Source organism: Stylophora pistillata, chromosome 5 (genome assembly GCF_964205215.1).
Source record: "Stylophora pistillata chromosome 5, jaStyPist1.2, whole genome shotgun sequence".
Lineage (NCBI taxonomy): Eukaryota > Metazoa > Cnidaria > Anthozoa > Scleractinia > Pocilloporidae > Stylophora > Stylophora pistillata.
The window spans coordinates 2,596,197-2,617,380 of NC_142523.1; the positions used below are offsets into that span (position 1 = coordinate 2,596,197).

Below are 21,184 nucleotides of genomic sequence, written 5' to 3' on the forward strand. Positions count from 1 at the left end.
TTAAAGTATATCGAGTTATAATGAGCCGGAAGTAGACGACTCAGAAATTGTTCTATATCGATCCTAAAATTATAAGAGCATTTCATGTTCAAAAACTATGGCCTTAAAGTTGAAACTGGAAAATTACAGCTTGCCCCTTTTTCGAAGAATAAATTCCTCTCCCGTGAAGAGTACATGCTCATTTCGTAAACGATGAGAAACTTCAGCCAAAGGTCAATTGATTCAGCAAAAGCATTCAAATATCATCTTCCTTTAAAGGAGAATGCGGAAAAAGGAACTCAAGGAAAATGAGAACGTGAAACATACATTAGTTCGTCTGTTCCGATTGCGCTGATGCACGTGATATGTCAGCCACGTACACATGGACAGTAACCAATCATTATCATTTTAAAATGAAATGATGTTCCTGTTGTGCAGAAGCGTGCAGAGGCTAATCTGTGTTATATGAAGAGGAATAAGCTGTCTACGTTCAAAGGTTTTGTTTGCTAGAGCATTGAAGATCCAACAAGTTTATAATCAGCAACATTCAAATTAACGCAGCCATGCAGGGTATCTCCTTGTTGGCTCTCATCACTGTCAGTTCTCTCATAGATTTAAAAACAAATGCCAACGAACTTCAAAGGAATGTTTCATCATCACAATGCAAGGTAAGCAGTGGCTGTTAACTTGGTCAATCGACTCATTTTTCAATTATTTTAATATTTCTACTTGGCAATTACCGGCATCGTATTTCACAGATAAATAGCACGAGTGCAGTGCATCAGAGAATAGCACAGAAAATTTTCAACCAATAACGCAATATAGCGCATCAAAACAAAGGCCCATTAATGAAATTAACAAAGGCCCATTAATGATTGTTACTGCCAAAAGGCGTGTCCTTTCGTGGCCGCTTACAGCAATGATTTCAAACGCTCGATAGAGGAAGAGGTTTGAACTGATAAAGAACCAACAAAAATACAAGTTTACAAAATGCAGAAATATAAAACTGAAAGGCGGCTAAAGCGAACGCGATGAACATAATAACTAGGAACTTACATTGTATCAGCGCAGTAGGCCGCGAAAAAAGAGCAACTAAACCTGATGTTCTCTCGGTGAAATCAACGATGAAACTAAAAAGCTAGCATATTACAACCTGTAAATTATAGCGAACGCGGGAAAGAAAAACAAAACGTATTCCCGAGGGAATGCTAATAAACTCAAATAGAATGCAAAGAATGCTAAATTCTACAATGATATTAACAAGCACCTCCGTCCCATTTCTCTCACGCCTATCTTGTCCAAACTCGCTGAAGACCACATTGTTGAGAAATATGTTAAACCAGCCGTGTTACAAAGTATCGACCCTCGCCAGTTAGGATCTATTCCCAAATTGTCTACCACACATGCTCTGGTCAACATGACGCATAATTGGCTTGTTAACACCGACGGAAATGGTGCCACGGCAAGAGTAGCTCTACTTGGCTTCCGTAAGGCTTTTGACCTTATCAACCATAGTGTTCTCGTTCAAGGACTAGCAAGATATGATATTCCGAGTCAAACCAAAAGCTGGATTGTCGACTTTTTGATGGACCGGAAACAAAGAGTTAAACTTGCTCAAGACTGTCACTCTGAATGGCGCTCTGTACCATCCGGCGTCCCCCAGGAAACAAAATTAGGTCCCTGGTTATTTCTCATCCTAATTAATGATTTGGACACCCCAGCTGACTTGTGGAAATACGTGGACGACACATCTTGCTCCGAAATAGTTACTAAGGGCAGTGAGAGCAAACTCCAAGACGCTGTGGATGACCTTTCAAGACAAGCGAGTATCGATGGGTTCCAACTGAATGAGGCCAAGTGCAAAGAGCTACGAATTGGATTCTCTAACAGCAACTACGATTTTGAACCCCTAGTCCTACGTGGCAAACCCCTTGAATTAGTCACCGGTGCCGAATTGCTAGGCGTGACCATTAGCCACGATTTAAAGTGGAACATGCACACCTCTGAACTAAGTAGAAAATGTTCCTCTCGTCTCCACTTTTTAAGACAACTCAAGAGATCCGGAGTTGAACCAAGCGAACTTGTGCAATTCTATGCGACATGTATTAGGCCGTCTTGGAATACGCAAGTCCTGTATTCCACCGTTCTCTACCAAACTACATTAGCGAAGATTTGGAACGGATCCAAAGAAGGGCACTCAGAATCATCTATCCTGACCTGCCATATAGTGTAGCACTAGAAACAGCTGGCCTACCGAAACTTCACGAGAGGAGGGAAAAAATTTCAACCAATCTGTTTGACGAGATAGTCCGTAGCCCCACCCATAGACTCCACAGCCTCCTCCCCCAAAGGAAGAGTTGTAGATACGCACTGAGGCGCAAAAGTGATTTCACTCTCCCCACATGCAAAACCGAGCGCTTGAAGAACAGTTTTATTTTTAGCCATATTTATAAGATGTCGACAATTTTCCTTCTTTCTAAATGACGAAGTTGTAATATTTTATACTTCCTTTTTTATCATCTGTATTTGTAAATATTCCGTAATCCAGCCTATGGCTGCAAAGTTTTTGTAATAAAGTATCTATCTACCATCTATCCAAAATAAAAATACGGGAAAGAAGAAGAAAGTATCATACGGTAAAGTTAACGATTGCCATAATCTTCCTGCATGGGCAGACTCCACCGATGCCTAGAGCACACTTGGCGTATTTTAAGGTTTTGTTTCGTCCTTGCGCAAATGAAAGCCACATCTCGGTTTCCTTTTAGGACAAAAACCCACACTGGGCTATGATCCAACGTGATAATTTAAATGTTGCCATGATAAAGTTTTGCTATGATCTAACATGATAGCTCTTTGATCGCAATGTTACTCACACGCCAAGTAAACAAATATCAAAAGTCAAAATGCCAGGCCGATCATCATCTGTTCATCGACGAAAAAACAGAAAGCTTAAGGAAAAAACAAATTCAATCTGTAGCTTAAAAAATTTATTTTTCTTACCCCTCTGATGACAGTCGTGCTCGTCGTGTGGAATGCCAGGACTGCCGGGAATGCAGGGAATGCCTGGATCCAACGGAATACCAGGGTCCCCAGGGGTACCAGGCTCACCAGGTCCTTTGGGTCCACCGGGAAGAAGTGGCGACACGGGAGAAAAGGGTCGGCAAGGTGATGCAGGAATATCCGGTAAACCTGGTTCAAGAGGCCCCCGTGGGCACAAAGGGATGACTGGAGAAAAAGGAGAAATCGGTAACACGGGGGAAAGGGGCAATGAAGGAATCCCAGGGAAAATTGGTCCGAGAGGCTACAAAGGCTCTAAAGGAGAAATAGGAAGCAAAGGCGTAAATGGCACCGGTATCCCTTGGATGACTGGCCCCAGGGGTTCCAAAGGACTCAAAGGAGAAAGAGGGATCAGTGGAATAAAGGGACAGAAAGGAGATGCAGCAAATATTGACCCAAGACAGCTAGCCAACTGGAAACAGTGTGCATGGAAGGCAGAAACGGGTACGGACAGTGGGAAAATAAAGGTGAGTGGTCTTCATCCTTGGAGCTCAGAAATATTGGAGCTCCTCAGATGCGATTTAGCAATTAGAAAACTTCAGTGCATGAGTGAGTTGAGATTAAACTTACTGAGAAGCGCGTTAGTTAGTTCAGTGCCCGAACAAACGACACTTTCACTTTAACTTACAAACTGACAAACTGACACCTACACCGCAAGTTTTTTGGCATTAAAAAGAAGCGTATCTCCTACTAAAAATTACATTGAGTTTATAGCGTCATTTTCTTCAGAATATCCTCTTTTCCTCTTCCACCATCCGAAATTCTCAACTCGTTTAAAGTTACATATTATCGTTTTTATAGTTGGCATTCAAGTTGGATGTAGTGTACATCTGCATGCCATTGGTCACCTACCGACAATTTTACATAGCTTTACCGGAGGTGAAGCAATTTCCAGAAATTTCTCAGTGAAAGTAAACATTATCAGCCGTAAGCACTTGCTTTTCTTAGGCTTCGTAAAACAGTAAACAAACAAAATCGAGACTAAATCATTCTTAGGTATGCTGACCGATTATGACCTCTACTTAATAAATAAATTAGCACAGGTTACACATGTGTGGTTTGAAGGAACTTCTTGCTTAGCCACCGGGCAGGGAAGTCATTTCCAAAGGGTGTCTTTCCAGCGTTACAAGACAGTTATTCCAACCACAGCTTGAACCCTTATAGCCACAGAACAAAAATTGTACCATTCTTCGCAAAAATGCTTTTTTTTGCCAATCAGTGTGTCCAGTATCACTAGGTTGTACTCGGACTCCTTTTTTAACTTGCGAAATCGATGTTGTTGAAGCTGATAATCGTGAGAAATTCAATTAAAATCTATTAATCAATTACGCACATTTTTGTACAAGAACATGTAGCTTTGGCGCTGAGGCTGGACGTTGTTAATTATGAGGTTTGAGCCTGAAAACATTCTTAACACGTTCTTAAAGTTGTGTCATAATTTATCAATTCTGACATGACCAGACTATGTTCGACTTCAAACTGAGTTGTTACTAAGTGTAATAATAATAATAATAATAATAATAATAATAATGAATATTTATATTAATAGCGCGCACATTAAAAAGTTCTCGTGGCGCTTTACAATACTATAAAATAATAAAATAACCTAATCCACATAAATAATAAACAATCAAACAGAAGAGAATTACTAGTTACAAATTTTGAAAAGAGAAAAGTCTTGATGTTCCTTTTACAAATAGTTACGGAGCTAGATTTACGAATTGAAAAAGGAATACTGATCCACAACTTAGGTGCGCACACAGAAAAAGCTCTGTCTCCGTAGGTCTTTGTCTTTAACACAGGTTGCACAAGATAGTCCATAGAACTAGAACGCAAAGCTCTTGATGATAACTTGATCTTGAGTAGATCAGAAACATATGATGGACAGAGACCATTGACAGACTTGTACAATAGCAACAGAAGCTTGAACCCAGTACGATAAGATATAGGAAGCCTGTGAAACTGCACCAGTAAGGGAGCGACATGATCAAATTTGCCCTTGCAAGTGACAAATCGAGGAGCTGTAGCCTGCATTTTCTGTATTTTCTGTATTTTATTAAGTTGATGCTTAGGTAAGCCATCTAGTACAGATGATTATAATAGTGTATCGTGCAATCATGATAACCGCATTGTAAATGTCAAAAAAATCATCACGGTCCGCAAGTACTTACATAAGTCAATTATCCTTTTAGACCGCAATTTCCATTTCTATTACCTTCAATTTTACTTCTCCCCAAAATAAGAAAAAAGGAAACGTTCTTTACTGACTCTCAGACTGTGTATCTTCTTAGTATGTTCATAAAATTTGGGTTAATCTCAGCCTGAATGTTCTTACAAAAAATTTTCTTATAAAAACAAAGCCCAAGATTTGTCTTTGATAACATTAAGCTTCATGGATTATTTCACGTCCACATTTTTGCAGTGTCCATGATATTTTTAGCTGGGTTATTTTCTCTCAATGTGTTTCATAATTCTGTTTTTAGGAATGCTCTTTTAACAAGCTGCACCAAAATACGGCCCTTAAAGTCTCATACCAAGGAAATATTCGTGTCCTCGGTTCTAATATCAAATGCAACAGATGGTATTTCAAGTTCAACGGCAATGAATGCAGTGGACCTTTGCCAGTTGATTCAGTCCTTTACACTTCTTATCCTGGCTCAGCGCCCGAAATCTTACATCCTCATTTCTTTGAAGGTTTCTGTGAGAATCTCTCACGGGGCACAGTTCGGGTTGAACTCTGGGTAGGCAAGTGCTCTGGACAAGCATTGAGTAACGCTTACACAGGATGGAATTCAGTGTCCCGGATCATGATTGAAGAAGTACCACCATCCCTGTAGTCCTGAATAAGCAACGGTACAAGGGGAAAGATGTTTGTACTCGAACTTAAAAGTAAAGCAAAATTAAACTGAAATGTGATAGAAAAATATATGCAGAGATACAACATTGTGACCGGGAAAATTTGCCTTCCATTTTAATAAAATATGAAAAGCATCTTAATTCAGATACCGTTTGATGTTTCCTGATAAAAATGGTGTTGTATGAATATAATTCACAGTTTTATCTTTGCAGAGTGCGGTGGGATCCTTATCACATAGTCTATTGGAAGTTCAGGACGCTGGATTTCTTGAGAAACCTCTCGAAGACTGAGAAACCACCCACTCGTTTATTACGGAGTGGCAGGGGGGTTGGAGTATTTTGGAGGGTGGTGGAGTTTCGAAGGAGGGTGGAACCGTTAAAGATTAAAGTATAAGGGGTAAATGAATGCCAATTAACGGCCAATGAGGCGGGGGAATCATAAGAAAATCGCAAAGCTGGTTATTTTTATCGAGACACAACCAAAATCTTGCAACCCTCCCCTCCCCCGGGGAACGAATAATGACCGGTCCCTTAAAAGCTCGGATCATACAGGAATGTATGAATTTTCCTAAAACTCCGGTAAACATTCTAGCAATCAAGCAACAGATTACCACCAAGCTCAAATTTAGAATTACGACCACGAAACAAATTGTCGCATTGATTAAACATGGTTTATTATTTATCAATCACTCTCCCATCCGCAATATCTGAGACATCCAGAGTTTTGCACATATTTAACAAGTCATGACTGGTTTATGGTTGTGCGCTAAATTTAAAGCCCACAGGGAATTACAGTGAAACATTTCAAAGCATAACAGACCGTCATCCTTATGTAAACTTAGATCTTGTCCAGAAAATACCTTTTTTGTTTTTATTTTATTGTTTTTGTTTGCTTGTTTTTTTTTTTTTAATATTTATTTTCAGCACATAAAAATTGAGTCCTTCAAATAGAAATAATAGCCTTTTTGAGGCAGTTTTTCTTCCTCAGAGAGAGAAATATATTCCATGTGTACCTGGACTACTTTTCATACGTGTTTAAAACTGAATAACCGATGCAAGCTTAGACGGGCTAGAAGAGCTGGTGATCGTTGGAAATATAATTGAAGTCCAATACCTAAAATCAGTTTTCACACAACAGACCTCGTGTCCACGTCGATCGGAAATAAGTATTCTAAAAGAGCTTATTTTCTAGTGTTTCATATAATTTTCTGCAAGAATGTTCTTTGAATTGTATGACCCTTTAAGTCTCAGTTCCAGGGCAACATTAGAGCGTAAAATTCTGATGACAAATGCAACAGATGGTATTTTAATTCTAATGGGGATGAATGCATTGATCCTTTGCCGATTGACTCAGTCCTTCATACTTACTATGTCATTAGCTCAACGCTCAACCTCCACCATCCTCATTCCTTTGGGGGCGTCTGTAAGAATCTCCCGCGTGGCACAGTTCAGGTTGAACTCTGGGTAGGTAAGCGCTAGCTAGTAGCAGTGGAAAGATATGTAGAGAATCAACCTTACCTTTTTGCAATTCATTTATTATATTTGAATAAAATGGCATCGCTAAATAGAATTTCGCATTCCGAATTGGTTAACGAAGCGAGGTGTAAAGCAAGGAATTGCGAGTTGAAAACGAGGCCAAATGATATTGTTCGAATCTACGTATACATAGCAACTGTTGGTAATGCTTTTTCCCTTTTTTCTTATTTTCATTCAATAATGCGACTCAAGCAAAATCCGTTATTTGACTCTTGAATTCTACATTAAATTTCACTTGAAAACTGATAATGCACCCACCGCTTCGCGCGCGCAAATTAATAAGTTCCCTCGACAAATGATTAGTTTTCCTATAAAATATAAGAAAAATACTCGTTGCTATTGGATATGCTCTATTTAAACTGTTTACTTGTAAAGGGGATGTGATATACAAAAGTTTTATTAGCGGTCAGGAGGTGGGGTGAGGGGTACTTACATAAAAAAATAACAGAGTTACTTCAAATTCCGTTAAAAGCTTAGAGGTGGCCATTTTGCTCATCGTTAGCTATCACCATATCTGGAAACTGGAAATCTTTGAGTAACCACTCGTACTCCAACTAAATAATTGTCAGATCTTTCAAGAATGTTGAATTTTGCAAAGACTACAATAAAGACAATAAACAGTCCTTGTTTGATATTTGCGGAGAGTTCAGCATAACTGAAATTTTAAAATAGCTTGCAAAAAAACCGATCGCAGCGGCAAAACTATAAATCTTTGAGGCGAATAGTTTGAACACTTAGTATAAGAGTTCTTTGTCGTACGTCATTATTATAAGTTTTTGTTTCGTTAGAGGGATGGAGGAGTGGGGGAAGGTAGAGAAAGCGTAGCCGGGAAAGGCGGGGCAGCGAGGATTGGTCCGTGCAGGGAGCTCAATAAAATTCGGTTTACTTTGTGTCACACTGTCAATGATTAATTTTCTTTAATTCAGCCCATATGCGTCATCACTAGTACAAAACTTATACTCTGTTTACGAGCTCCAAAACCTTGAAAAAAAAAACATTGTTTTTATTTTGAACTTTCTCTCTTTCTTTTCAGGAGGTAACCTGTGAAACTAGAACGAAAATGATAAAGAAGGAAAAATATCGTCTCTGCACGTGACCTTTGACGACCATACTCCATACTCCTGAGAGTGACTAATGAAAAATTGAACCTTTCATTTAGTTATTTCAGGACCCGATATATGAGAGACTACCCCAAAAAGGTGATGACAGGAGAGAAGAATGTCAGTTGAACGATATTATATGATTCAGCACCAATTTCCCAGAATAAGAATCGAGAGAAATGAATTGGAGAAACTGAAGATGATCGATGTTTTGATCTTGGAAGTGGAAGGGTTTACTGAATAATTGTATTGCTAAATATGTGATTTATATTGCGCAAGTTAATTAAGGCCGCAACTTTCGAACATTCCGCAATTTGTATATTTTGATGACGTCATAGACGTAATTTACAACTTTATGACTTACAGGTCAGAAGAACTGTGAGACGCCACTGGGTAAATGTCTTTCTTTGACTTAAGTTAACATTGGCATTTCCCTTTCCCTTACTAACTTCAACTCTGTAATTTAGATTTTGAACGTCTACACTCCCTGCGATGACTGTGAAATAAAGGAGTAGTTTAAAACCATGGAAACTCTTCGGCTAGCAACACATTAATAAACTCCAAACTCCTGCTCTCTCCTTTTCTTAGTGTGTAACATAGATTTTTTACGTATATGAGAACGATCCTTCGCAGTAAAGCACTATTTGAGCAATAGTGAAAATCAGACCTGAAAAAAATTTCAGGCCTGTACGGGACTCGAACCACTGACCTCTGCGATACTAGTGCAGCGCTCTACCAATTGAGCTAACAAGCCAACTGGGAGCAGGCCATCAAATTAATTCTATATAAACCCGTAGATGATAAATCAAACAACAACAAACATATGAAACATATGTGTGAACTGCGGTTATGTGACGTATATGAGAACGATCCTTCGCAGTAAAGCACTATTTGAGCAATAGTGAAAATCAGACCTGAAAAAAATTTCAGGCCTGTACGGGACTCGAACCACTGACCTCTGCGATACTAGTGCAGCGCTCTACCAATTGAGCTAACAAGCCAACTGGGAGCAGGTAGAGCGCTGCACTAGTATCGCAGAGGTCAGTGGTTCGAGTCCCGTACAGGCCTGAAATTTTTTTCAGGTCTGATTTTCACTATTGCTCAAATAGTGCTTTACTGCGAAGGATCGTTCTCATATACGTCACATAACCGCAGTTCACACATATGTTTCATATGTTTGTTGTTGTTTGATTTATCATCTACGGGTTTATATCGAATTAATTTGATGGCCTGCTCCCAGTTGGCTTGTTAGCTCAATTGGTAGAGCGCTGCACTAGTATCGCAGAGGTCAGTGGTTCGAGTCCCGTACAGGCCTGAAATTTTTTTCAGGTCTGATTTTCACTATTGCTCAAATAGTGCTTTACTGCGAAGGATCGTTCTCATATACGTCACATAACCGCAGTTCACACATATGTTTCATATGTTTGTTGTTGTTTGATAGATTTTTTAATCATAAACATTCTAGTTTCCTCCTTTGAATAGGATCAGCTTAGCTTCCGTTACAGTAATGACAGAAGGTTGGCGGCCAGCACTTGAGATAATTCAGGAAAGCAAAGCAGCCACGTTCTTCGAACAGGAAGCTGGAGACTTGTTTGAAGCGAGAATGTCTGTTGCAGATGTACCTGACGCGCTGAAGCAAGTGATATCAAGGAAGAGTTCCAGCGAAATCCAAACATTATGTCTAAGACAGGAACTTCCTGAGACACGAGTCATGAGTCATGTTCACTTAAAGTATATCGAGTCATAATAAGCCGAACATAGACGACTCCGAAATTCTTTTATTTTGATCTTAAAATCATTAGTATGATTTCACATTCAAATACTATCACTTTAACGTTGAAAGTGGGTAATTACAGATTTCTCCTTTCGCAAAGAATAAATTCCTCTCCCGCGAAGAGTACATTCTCTTTTTGTAAAACGATGAGGAAGTTCAGCTAAGGGTCAACTGATTCAGCAAAAACATCCAAGTATCATTTTCCTTTAAAAGGAGAATGCGGAAAATGGAACTCAAGGAAATTAGAACGTGAATCCTGCATTAGTTCATCTGTTCTGATTGCGCTGAGGCACGCGATATGTTAACCACTTACACATATACAGTAACCAATCATTATCCAGCGATTTAAAATGGAATGATGCTCCTGTTGTGCAGAGACGAGCTGACTCTAATATGTTATATGCAAAGGAATAAGCTGTCTATGTTCAAAGGTTTTGTTTGCCGGAACATTGAAGATCCAACAAGTTTATGATCAACAGCATTCAAAATAACGCAGCCATGCAGAGTGTCTCCTTGTTAGCTCTTATCGCCGTCAGTTCCTTTATGTATTTATTAACAAATACAAACGAACTTCAAACCAATGTTTCATCACCACAATGTGAGGTAAGCATTGGGCGTTAGCTAGGCAAACAGAGTCATTTTTTGTTATTTTGGTAATTCTACTTAGCAATGAGCAGCGCCGTATTTCTCAGTTAAATCGCACAAGTGAAGTGCAACAGAGGATAGCAGAAAGAAATTTTTTAACCAAAAACGTAATCTAGTGTAATACGACACAGAGAAGAAAGTATCATATACGATAGATTTAACGTTTGCCAAAAAATTTTCAATATGGGCAGATTTCACAGATGCCGAGAACAGACTTCAAGTATTTTTCAGTTTTTGTTTCATCCTTGTGTTTCCTAAAACTGAATAGCCACATCTCGGTTTCCTTTTTATACAAAAACCTACACTGGCCTATGATCCAATATGATAATTTGGTTTTATATGTAAAATGTTGCCATTATCTACCGTGATCGCTCTTTGGTCGCAATGTTACTTACACACCAAGTAAGTAAATCTCAAAAGTCGAAATGCCAGGCCGATTATCATCTGTCCAGCAGAAAAAAAAAATATTTGACGGAGAAAAGCTTGATTAAACAATTAATTTCCTCTTCCCTCTGATGACAGTCGTGTTCGTCGTGTGGAATGCCAGGAATGCAGGGAAGGCCTGGATCCAACGGAATACCGGGAACCCCAGGAGTACCAGAGTCGTCTGGTCCTTCAGGTCCGCCGGGAAGAAGTGGCGACACGGGGGAAAAGGGTCGGCAAGGAGATGCAGGAGCCCCGATAAACCTGGCTCAAGAGGCCCCCGGGGGCACAAAGGGCAGACCGGAGAAAAAGGAGAAACTGGTAGCATGGGAAAAAAAGGCAGAGAAGGAATCCCCGGGAAAATTGGTCCGCGAGGCTACAAGGGCTCTAAAGGTGAAACAGGAAGCAAAGGCGTGAATGGTGCGGGTATCCCTGGGATGACTGGCCCCGGGGGTCCCAAAGGACTCAGGGGAGAAAGAGGAATCGGAATAAAGGGACAGAAAGGAGATGCAGCAAATATTGACCCAAGACAGCTGGCCAACTGAAAACAGTGCGTATGGAAGGGAGAAACGGATATGGACAGCGATATAGTAAAGGTGAGAAGCCTCTATACCTGAGTTCACAAACATTGGAGCTCCTTAGATGAGATTTAGCGGTTAGAAAACTTCAGTGCATGAGTGAGGTGAGATTGAACCAATTGAGAGGCTTGTTAGTTAGTTACCCACCACAAGACACTTTAACTTTCACTTAGTCAACAAACTGACACCTACACCGCAAGTTTTTTGGCTTTGAAAAGAAGCGCATCGATCTAACTAAAAACGACTTTGAGCTTGTGGCGTCATTTTCCTCATTCCCCATCCGGAATTTTCAACTGGTTTAAAGTTACATATTATCATTTTTATAGTTTGCATTCTAGTAGGATGTGGCGTTAGTCTACATGCTATTGGTTACCTACCGACATTATTACATAGCTTTACCGGAGGTTAAGCAATTTTCACAAGTTTATCACTGAAACTAATCAGTATCACCCGTAAACATCTACTTTTCTTAGGCTTCGTTTAAAGTAAACAAACATAATCGGAACCAAATTATTCTTAGGTACGCTGACCGATCATGACCTCTACTTGATAAATAAAATAGCACAGGCTGCACATATGTGGTTTGAAGGAACTCCTTGCTTAGCTGCTGATCAGGGAAGTCATGTCCAAAGGGGCGTCTTTTCACCGTTATAAGACAGTTATTCCAACCACAACTTGAACCCCTTATGGCCACAGAACAAAAATTGTACCTTTTATTCACAAATTTCTTTCTTTTTTTAACAAATCGATCTATTACACACTCTTTTTGTAGAAGAACATGTATTTTTGCTGGTGCCGAGGTCGGAAGTTCTTATTTTTTGAGATTTGAGCCTGAAAACATTCCTAATACGTTCTTAAAGTTTTGTCGTAATTCGGACATGACCATACTATGTTGGACTTCAATTAACAAATGGTAAACACCACAGCGTACACTATTGAGTTATGGATGCAAGCGGGAGGTTGCTAAGCACAAAAGAAGCGTAAGAGTCGCGCGAGGCGATAGCCGAGAGCGACTCTAGCTTCTTGAGTGCTTAGCAAACCTCCCAAGTGCATCCATAACTCAATAGTGTACGCTGTGGTGTTTACCATTTGTTTTTTAACATAACATTGATACATTGAAGCTAACGAGTTCCCTTTTATTTAACAAATCTTACGTGACCAGAAAAAACAAGCGCGCGCGGAAAAATAGTCTTCGCAATTGCTCACGTCAGCAGCGTACACCCATGGGCAGATGGGGGACGCTAAATTGACCAATCAGTGCGCGCGCTTAACTTTGGTTATGTTATGAAATATGTTGTATCGTGCAATAACCGCATTGTAAATGTCAAAAAATGTCCCCAAGGACTTGACTTAGTTGTCCTTTTAGACCATGGTTTTGCATTTATTTTACCTTTAATTTTACTTCTCACCAAAATAAGAAGAAAAGAGCCGTTCTTGACTGACTCTCAGCCTGGGTATCTTCATAGAATGTTCCTATAAAAAAGGTTCTTATTAAAAAAGGCTTAACATTTGTCTCTGAGAACAACATGCTTCATGGATTATTTCGCGTCCGCATTTTTGCAGTGCTCGTGATATTTTTAGTTGGGTTATTTTCTCTCAGTGTGTTTCATAATTTTGTTTAAAGGAACGCTCTTTTAACAAACGGCACCAAAATACGGCCCTTTAAGTCTCATACCAAGGAAATAGTTGTCTACTCAATTCCAATCCCAAATGCAACAGATGGTATTTCAAGTTCAACGGAAGGGAATGCAGTGGACCTTTGCTAGTTCATTCAGTGCTTTACACTAATTATTATAGCTGAACGCCCAGCATCCTCCGTAGTCATTTCTTTGAAGGTTTCTGTGACGGGGCACGGTTCGGGTTGAACTGTGGGTAGGTAAGTGCTTTGGGCAGACATTGGGCAACGCTTACACAGGATGGAATTCAGTGTCCCGGATCTTTATTGAAGAAGTACCACCATCCCAGTAGTCCTGTTATCATCAGAACTGAAAAGACAACGGTGTAAGTGGAAACATGTTTGTACTCGAACTTAAAAGTAAAGTAAAATTAAACTTAAATGTGATAGAAAAATTTGTGTAGAGATTCAACAGTGTGATCTGGCAGAAATTACCTTTCATTCAAATGAAATATTACTATAGATGTTTCCTTTACTCATGCGACTACCGATATTAATTGCATTATATAAATCTCACTCATTACTTTTTATTTCCGCAGAGGGGAGGGTTGCTTGTCAAGTCGTCCATTTTTTGGAAGTTTAGGAGGCCGGGATTCTTGAGAAATCCTTCGAAGCCTCAGGGAACAGCCATTTTTATCCTAGGGGGGAAGGGGGATTGGGGGATTTTGGGGGTGGGATCACGAAGTTTTCAGGGGGGAAAACTGCCAGGATCCGTTGTCGCCAGAATAGAAGGGGAAACTACAGAAAATTGACTCTCAATTAACTGCCAATGAGTGGGGATTGTAAGAAGGTTGCAGTACTGACCATGTTCATCGATATCGTGACACAACGAAAATCCACCAGTCCCCCTCCCCTCCCTCACGACCCCCCCCCTCCAGGCAATAATGACTAGTACTTTAAGTTATCAGATTGTACAAGAATGTTCGAATTTTCCCCTAAATCCAGTAAACACACCTCAATAATCATGATATCGTCTCAAATTTTGGTCGGAGATGCAAGGTAAACCTGTTGGAACTCAAAATTTCTAAATATTGCAGGAAAAAGAATGAACGCTGTCTTAGAACTGATTATACGCTTTTGAACATGAAAGATATTAAGATGAATTCGGATCCCGTGCTTTGATGCTTTCGCTTTATTCTTTATTCAGAAACTGAAAAGCAAATGTATGACTTGTGGTTGAGCTTAAAGGTGACTCTCTACTCCTCTACTGATTCTCTGCTTAAACCACGGCATGCACGGAAGTGAATTAGTCCAAGATGAGTCCAAAAGAAAAAAAAATTGCTCTCTCACTGAGTTTAAGCTATTTGAGTAAAACCAGGATCAGCGGAGTGATACAACGGAGATTCTCCCTTAATATGCGTTATGAAATTGTTTTCCCGTGTTGAAAAATCAGGTGAAGTTTTTGCTATACACCTAATTATACTTGTATCTACCAGCTGTCACTGATTAGAACTCAGAAAGCCTTATATGGCTATAAAAGAACGATACAACTATCTACATGTGTCAGCTTAGCCTTCAGACAGCGTTGATGCTCGTGAAATGTGAATGAAACACGCACACGTGCTCACTGGCCAATCGTTTAGCTTCAGAGTGAATAATGTTCCTTTTATACCTATAGACCGATTGCAGGGAATAATAGTGTAAGTGTTTCGAACCTTCCCTCGCCAACAGCGTTAACTTGCCTTAACGTAAATACCTTGGAAAGAGAGTTCCTTCCTGCCCAAAGCTTTAATAGCTCAGCACTTGGTAAGTAAATCATGCCAGGTGTTTCCCATCTCTTGATCATCGTTGTTTCCATGTACAAGGTTTCTGCATGCCAACGAAGATCAAGGAAATGCTTCAGCATCCAGCTGCAAGGTTAGTTAAAAAAATGTGTGATGATACAGTGTTAGATGATTAGTGATATTTATTATATAGTGTTAGAAGCATACAGCTAGCGTTACATAACTAGTAGTGTTTATTATTGTGCATGTGCATATGTTTTTGGCTTACATATACACGTATTCGCAAGTCCTCGTTTAACGGTTTTTCATCTTGTAATCGGTTCGCAAGTTAGAGATTTAAATGGAGTATCTTTTAACATAATCTCGTCGTTACAAAATGTTTCCTACAAAAAAATCAATCCACTCAACGAAGTACTCTAAGGATCTACCTACACTCTTCAATTAAGATGTTCGAACAATTTAATAATTTAGTCGTAATTGACATTGAGAGACATTCTCAGGTAACAATTGTTTTTCATAACAAGTTGCATGTTATGATAGGTGACATTACATACTCCTGATTAAATTTTAGACCTCAGCCTTGCAACTATTCTTACACTCGGTGTTAAGTTTTTAAGATCTGATCTGTAATTCTCCTCAAGCTACTGTGCTTTACCTTGTAGATAATTTAAGAGTATTTAGATCTTAATCAACATAAAACGCTCTAGTCGGTAAGTTTCTCTTTTCTAATCTCTGGCCAAAATGTGCTTTCTAAAACACATGACACGATTTACGAGGGTAACTATGCTCCCGTTTACATTGGACTGAATCATTGAGTGCGGTCAAGTAAGTAGCGGTCTTAGATAGTTTAAATAAGATGCATTTCTGACATGAGTTTAGTTTATCAACAACATTTTTTCCTCTCCCTATTTCTATGTTCTTCTCTGATGTATTCCGTAAGAGTTACGCTTAAGCTTTTTTCGGTTTTCCGAGGATGCCCGAGCTGGAACGATGAAAACATCCTATATCGTATATTCTATTTCAACAGTCATGTCACCCCTGCCAGATGGTTGGTTTTCCTGGATCAAATGGCGTTCCAGGGGTGCCGGGTAACCCAGGTTTTCCTGGTAGGGATGGCACTAAAGGAGAGAAAGGCAGCTCCGGAAAGCGGGGCGCCCAAGGAGTAGCAAGGGTCCCAAAGAGAAGATGGGAGAGAAAGGGGTCAAAGGTAGGGGAATCCCAGGGAACACTGGCCCGAGGGGCTCTAAAGGAATAAAGGGGCAGAAAGCAAATGCAGCAAATATTGACCGCAGACAGCTGTCCAACTGGAAACAGTGCGCATGGAGGTCAGAAACGAATACGGACAGCGGCAAAATAAAGATGTTGATTATCTTTTAATTATTGGAACCCCTTGTGAACTTTTTCAAGTCTTCATTTTTATCCAAAGCTCGCCAAGAAGGATATCAATTACCTCCTTGAAAACAATTAATTCTTTAGACACTAATTTATGAGATTTGAAATGAAAGTCGCTATTTTAACTGCTAAAAATGTTCAGTAAGGGAGCCTAAATCCAAGAGAAGCTGATTTAAATGACAAGTGTTTTAGCTGCCTCCTAAGAGAAGGCATGAGTCGCATCTCTTTAAAGGGACGTTAATCAGCTTGAACCAAACTTCTCAAGCAAACATAACCAACTTGCGAATAAACAACCAACGAAACTTTATTGAGTATAACGGCATTCGACCCCAGCCCCCCCCGCCCATCTCCTAACTTGTACAATTCATTTAAAACATACTTATTTATTTATTCATTTATTAGCAATATTTATGCAGGCTGGCCCATATCAGCTTCAAGCTAGTTTGAATTAATACCGCATCTTGTCCCCTCCTTTTATTGTCCTTAAGGACTTGGTTGTTTTCATTGAGTACAACCTTTCGATACCTAAATAAAGTCCCAATAGCGGTGTGCATTTAAATTTGAAATGATATTGTTGAGATACTTCTGTACACCTCTCCAATACAAACTGAACATTTTGACCCACATTTCTTAAAATGTTCGCACCTCATCGGCTTTTATTCAGAATTTTAAGAGCATATTTCAGCCTTTCGTAAGCCTCAGGGTACAATCACACCGATTCAATTTTCCAGGCTAAGCCGAACTAAGGTACACGGGTCAATCAACCTTTAATTTCTTTAACTGATCTTAGCGTCAGCCTACGAGGTTGAGAATTTCTTGCACATCATGCTGGTTCATGTTAGTCTTACTTTATAAAGTCGAGAGGAAGGAGAATGTCGTGTTCAAGGGTGTGTATGAGGAGATCGTGCGCGTTTCTAGTCATCTATGCGTAACAGTTAGGACCGAAAAAGTTTAAAAAGCTCAAAAGGAAAGGAATCAGTTGCCTCCTTGACGATATGTAATTTTTTAGAAACTTATAAATGAGATTTGAATTTGAGCTCGCTATATTAGTAGTAAAAATGTCCAGTGAGAGAGAAGCTGATTTAATTTAGAAGTGTTGCCTCCTAAGAGAAGGCATAAGTAGCATTTCTTGACATTGACGTTAATCAGTTTGTTACTAAACTTTTCCAGCAAACGTATCTAACTTGCGAATAAACAACCAACAAAACTTTATTGAGTATAACGGCATCCAACGCCACCCTCCTGCCCACCCCCCTCTGCCCATTCTCCTAACTTGTACTATTCATTTAATTCATACCTATTTATTTATTTATTCATTTATTAGCAATATTCATGGAGGCTGACCCAGGTCAGCTTCAAGCTGGTTTGAATTAATACCACGTATTGACGTGAATCAGTTTAAACCAAAATTTTCCAGCAAATTTTTCCTGCCTTTTCATCGACACAGCCACAGGCTGTCATCACGATGAGAATCAAGCGAATACGGACAACGAGGAAGAGGTTAAAATCGGAGTGTTACTCCCCAGGACTGGCTACTGGCCCAGAAACAACCACGGACCTGTTTTTGATATGACGGCATACATCCCCACCCCCCGCTGCCATTCTCCTAACCTGTACAACTCATTTAATCCATACTTTTTTAATACCACATCTTGTCCCCCCGCTCTCATTGTCTTGAGGAGTTATTTGCTTTTAGCACAACCTTTCGATGCTTAAATGAAGTCTTCATAGTTGTGTGCATTTAAATTTGAATAATATTGTTGAGATACTTCTGTAAACCTCTCTAAAACAAACAAAAACGGTTGTTCCGCATGTGTTTTAATGTTCGCCTTTAAATTCAACGGCTTCCATTCAGAATTTCAAATTTCAATAGAATAATTTAGTCTACGTTAGTCTGAGTATACAATGGAACCAAATTGTTAGTCTAGACTAAGCCGAACCAAGGTACACCGGTCAAAGCAGCTTTGATTTGTAAAACTGATCTTAACGCCAGCAAGAGAGGTTGAGAATCTCCTGCATGCCATGTTCAGTGGTTAATGTTAGTCTTAGCTTATAAAGCCGAGAGGAAAGAGAATGTCGTGTTTAAGTGTGTGTGTGGGGAGATCTGTTTTGTTGAGAAAAATACAGTTTTGTTAAAGAACACAACGATACCCCTTTAGCCCGGGCTTTTACTTTTCGATTATAAGCTATCTAGTACAAAGTTGATTTTCTCTCTTTCGCACTGTTGTCCAAATATCACATAATTTTACCCAGGCTACTTTTTAAATAACACTCTGGTTATGTCATTTGAACCTGAATAACGGTGGTAAATGCTCATTTTCTTGTTGGTAAATCTTTTCAGGAATGCTCCTTCAACAAAGTGTATGACAATACGGCCCTTAAAGTCTCATTCCAAGGAAACATTGGTGTACGCCCTGATCAAGACTGCAACAGATGGTATTTTATGTTCAGTGGCACTGAATGTAACGGTCCTTTGCCGATTGATTCTGTTCTTTACACCGACTGGAGTGGTGGAATTCCCAACACTTTTCATCATCATTCCTTCGAAGGATTCTGCGAGAATCTCACTCGAGGCTCGGTTCGGATTGAACTCTGGGTAGCCAAGTGCCATTCGCTCCCACTGGGTGACGCTAACACAGGATGGAGTTCAGTGTCTCGGTCCATGATTGAAGAAGTACCACCATCCCAATAGTCCTGTCATCAAAGCTGAATAGTCAATGAGCTCATGCGCGGAGGACGTTAGTACCTAAATTTCAGAGTCAATCAAAATTAAAACTGAGTCAAAGACTAAATTTTTTTAAACATAATGCCGAGGGGAAAACTAAATTACTTATAATCGCAATGGAAAGATATGTAGGGAATCAAACTTGATTCTCGGCAATCAATGTCTCATACTATTAATATAGTATCAAAAAGAAAAATGTGCTTGAGTGCTCTTTTAAATATGCTCTATTTACGCTGTTTACTTAATATGGGGAGGTGATCATGATATGCATGAATCTTATACATAGTTTTTATATCTGCGCTCAGGTAAGGAGGGGGTGGGGTAAGGTGCACTTAAATCTGTTTAAATACGAAAAAGGGAAAAAACTGAAAAAGTTTCTTCAAATCAGGTTAAACGATTCAAAATGATCATTTTGTTTTACGTGACCTGCACAAAAACCGTTAGCAACGGTTCGGCCGCTATAACTTTTAGAGATGAATATTTTGAACACTTAGTAATAGATTTCTTCGTTATAGTTCATTAGACTAATTATTTCGACGAGGTGTGGGAGGGGGGCAGGGGATGGGAGGGCAGGGAAGGGGAGGGGAAGGGGCATTAGGCAGTGCTGAGCGAAATTTCGAATACTTTGTATTATAACGTCAGTGTATAATTTTCTTTAATTTAGCAAATATATGTCAAAACTGAACAAACGTTATGCCCTGTTTGGGAGGTCCATAACTAAACTACAGCACCGTTGTTTTTATCTTGATTTTTCTCCGCCTTTTCAATCCAGTCATTCAAGTGTACTAACCATGCACTGAATTTATTTGTTATTTATCGATCATTCGGTTAGAAGGTTTCATTGGATATCTTAGCCCCCTGGGGTTTGCATTGATATCATCAATATTATCCTTCTACTGTCGATCTAGAGCAAATAACACACACAAAGAACTGTGAACATAGGTTGAAGAGGAAATCAACTGGACTCGCAAAAGACGCTTAAAAGTCTGACACCTTGATGTCGGCGAGGTATTATCACTTCTGACAGCCATGCTCCTTTGCGATAAATCTAAATATGCTTTCAAAGAGAGAAAAAGATAAAACGATAACTCGCTTAAGCAAAATAATATGAGATTACAGAAAATATCCCATGTGACCCTTTACTTCCATGATATATCAAATTAACCCTTTAAATCCCAAGAATTGATCGTCAATTTTCCCCTGTAACTGCTGCACATTTCCTTGTAACTTAGATTCGAGAATTTGGTGTTAGATCAAGTAACAACTTCAGGCTGATAAGTTTAATTATTCTCAATATCTGATACTGAATAATGTATCGATATCACAAGGAGAAGTTACATGTTAATCACTCCTTGGGTTTAATGGATTAACCGTTCTACAGACCCCGCACTCTTTCTTCTCATTACTTGTGGCGCAACAAAAATCACAGTTATATAAATACTGTCCTCGTAGCTTTAAAGCTTAAACATTCCAGTTTCCTTCGTTTGAGAGGATCGCCTTCTTATCTTTTCTTGCGCGGACAATAACGCCAGATCAACTGGCAAATATTTTAGGAAAACAAACCAGTCACGCTCTTCAGCCAGGAGAGAATGTGGAAAATGAAAACGAGAGTGAGCATGTCTATGGCAGATGTACCTCATGCGCTGAAGCAAGTGATATCATGCGTGGAAGAGTTCGAGCGAATATCCAATCGTTATGTCTCAGATGGGAATCATATTCG

At 39.5% G+C, this 21,184-nt stretch overlaps 2 protein-coding genes across 2 annotated transcripts; both read left to right on the forward strand.

Annotated features, from left to right (window-relative positions):
• The first annotated feature begins 404 nt into the window (after positions 1–404).
• On the forward strand, positions 405–6,037 carry LOC111343931 (uncharacterized). The gene is made up of 3 exons (XM_088761498.1): positions 405–647; positions 2,994–3,503; positions 5,520–6,037. The coding sequence occupies exons 1-3, from the start codon at positions 543–545 to the stop codon at positions 5,871–5,873; spliced, it is 969 nt and encodes a 322-aa protein (XP_088617624.1). The 5' UTR covers positions 405–542; the 3' UTR covers positions 5,874–6,037.
• Positions 6,038–15,160: 9,123 nt separating this feature from the next.
• LOC111343930 (collagen triple helix repeat-containing protein 1) lies at positions 15,161–19,988 on the forward strand. Its single transcript, XM_088761503.1, is given in 5 exon segments — positions 15,161–15,434; positions 15,436–15,480; positions 16,375–16,513; positions 16,516–16,704; positions 19,079–19,988. Coding segments are annotated over 5 exon segments (780 nt in total). The 5' UTR covers positions 15,161–15,380; the 3' UTR covers positions 19,432–19,988.
• Positions 19,989–21,184: the final 1,196 nt, after the last annotated feature.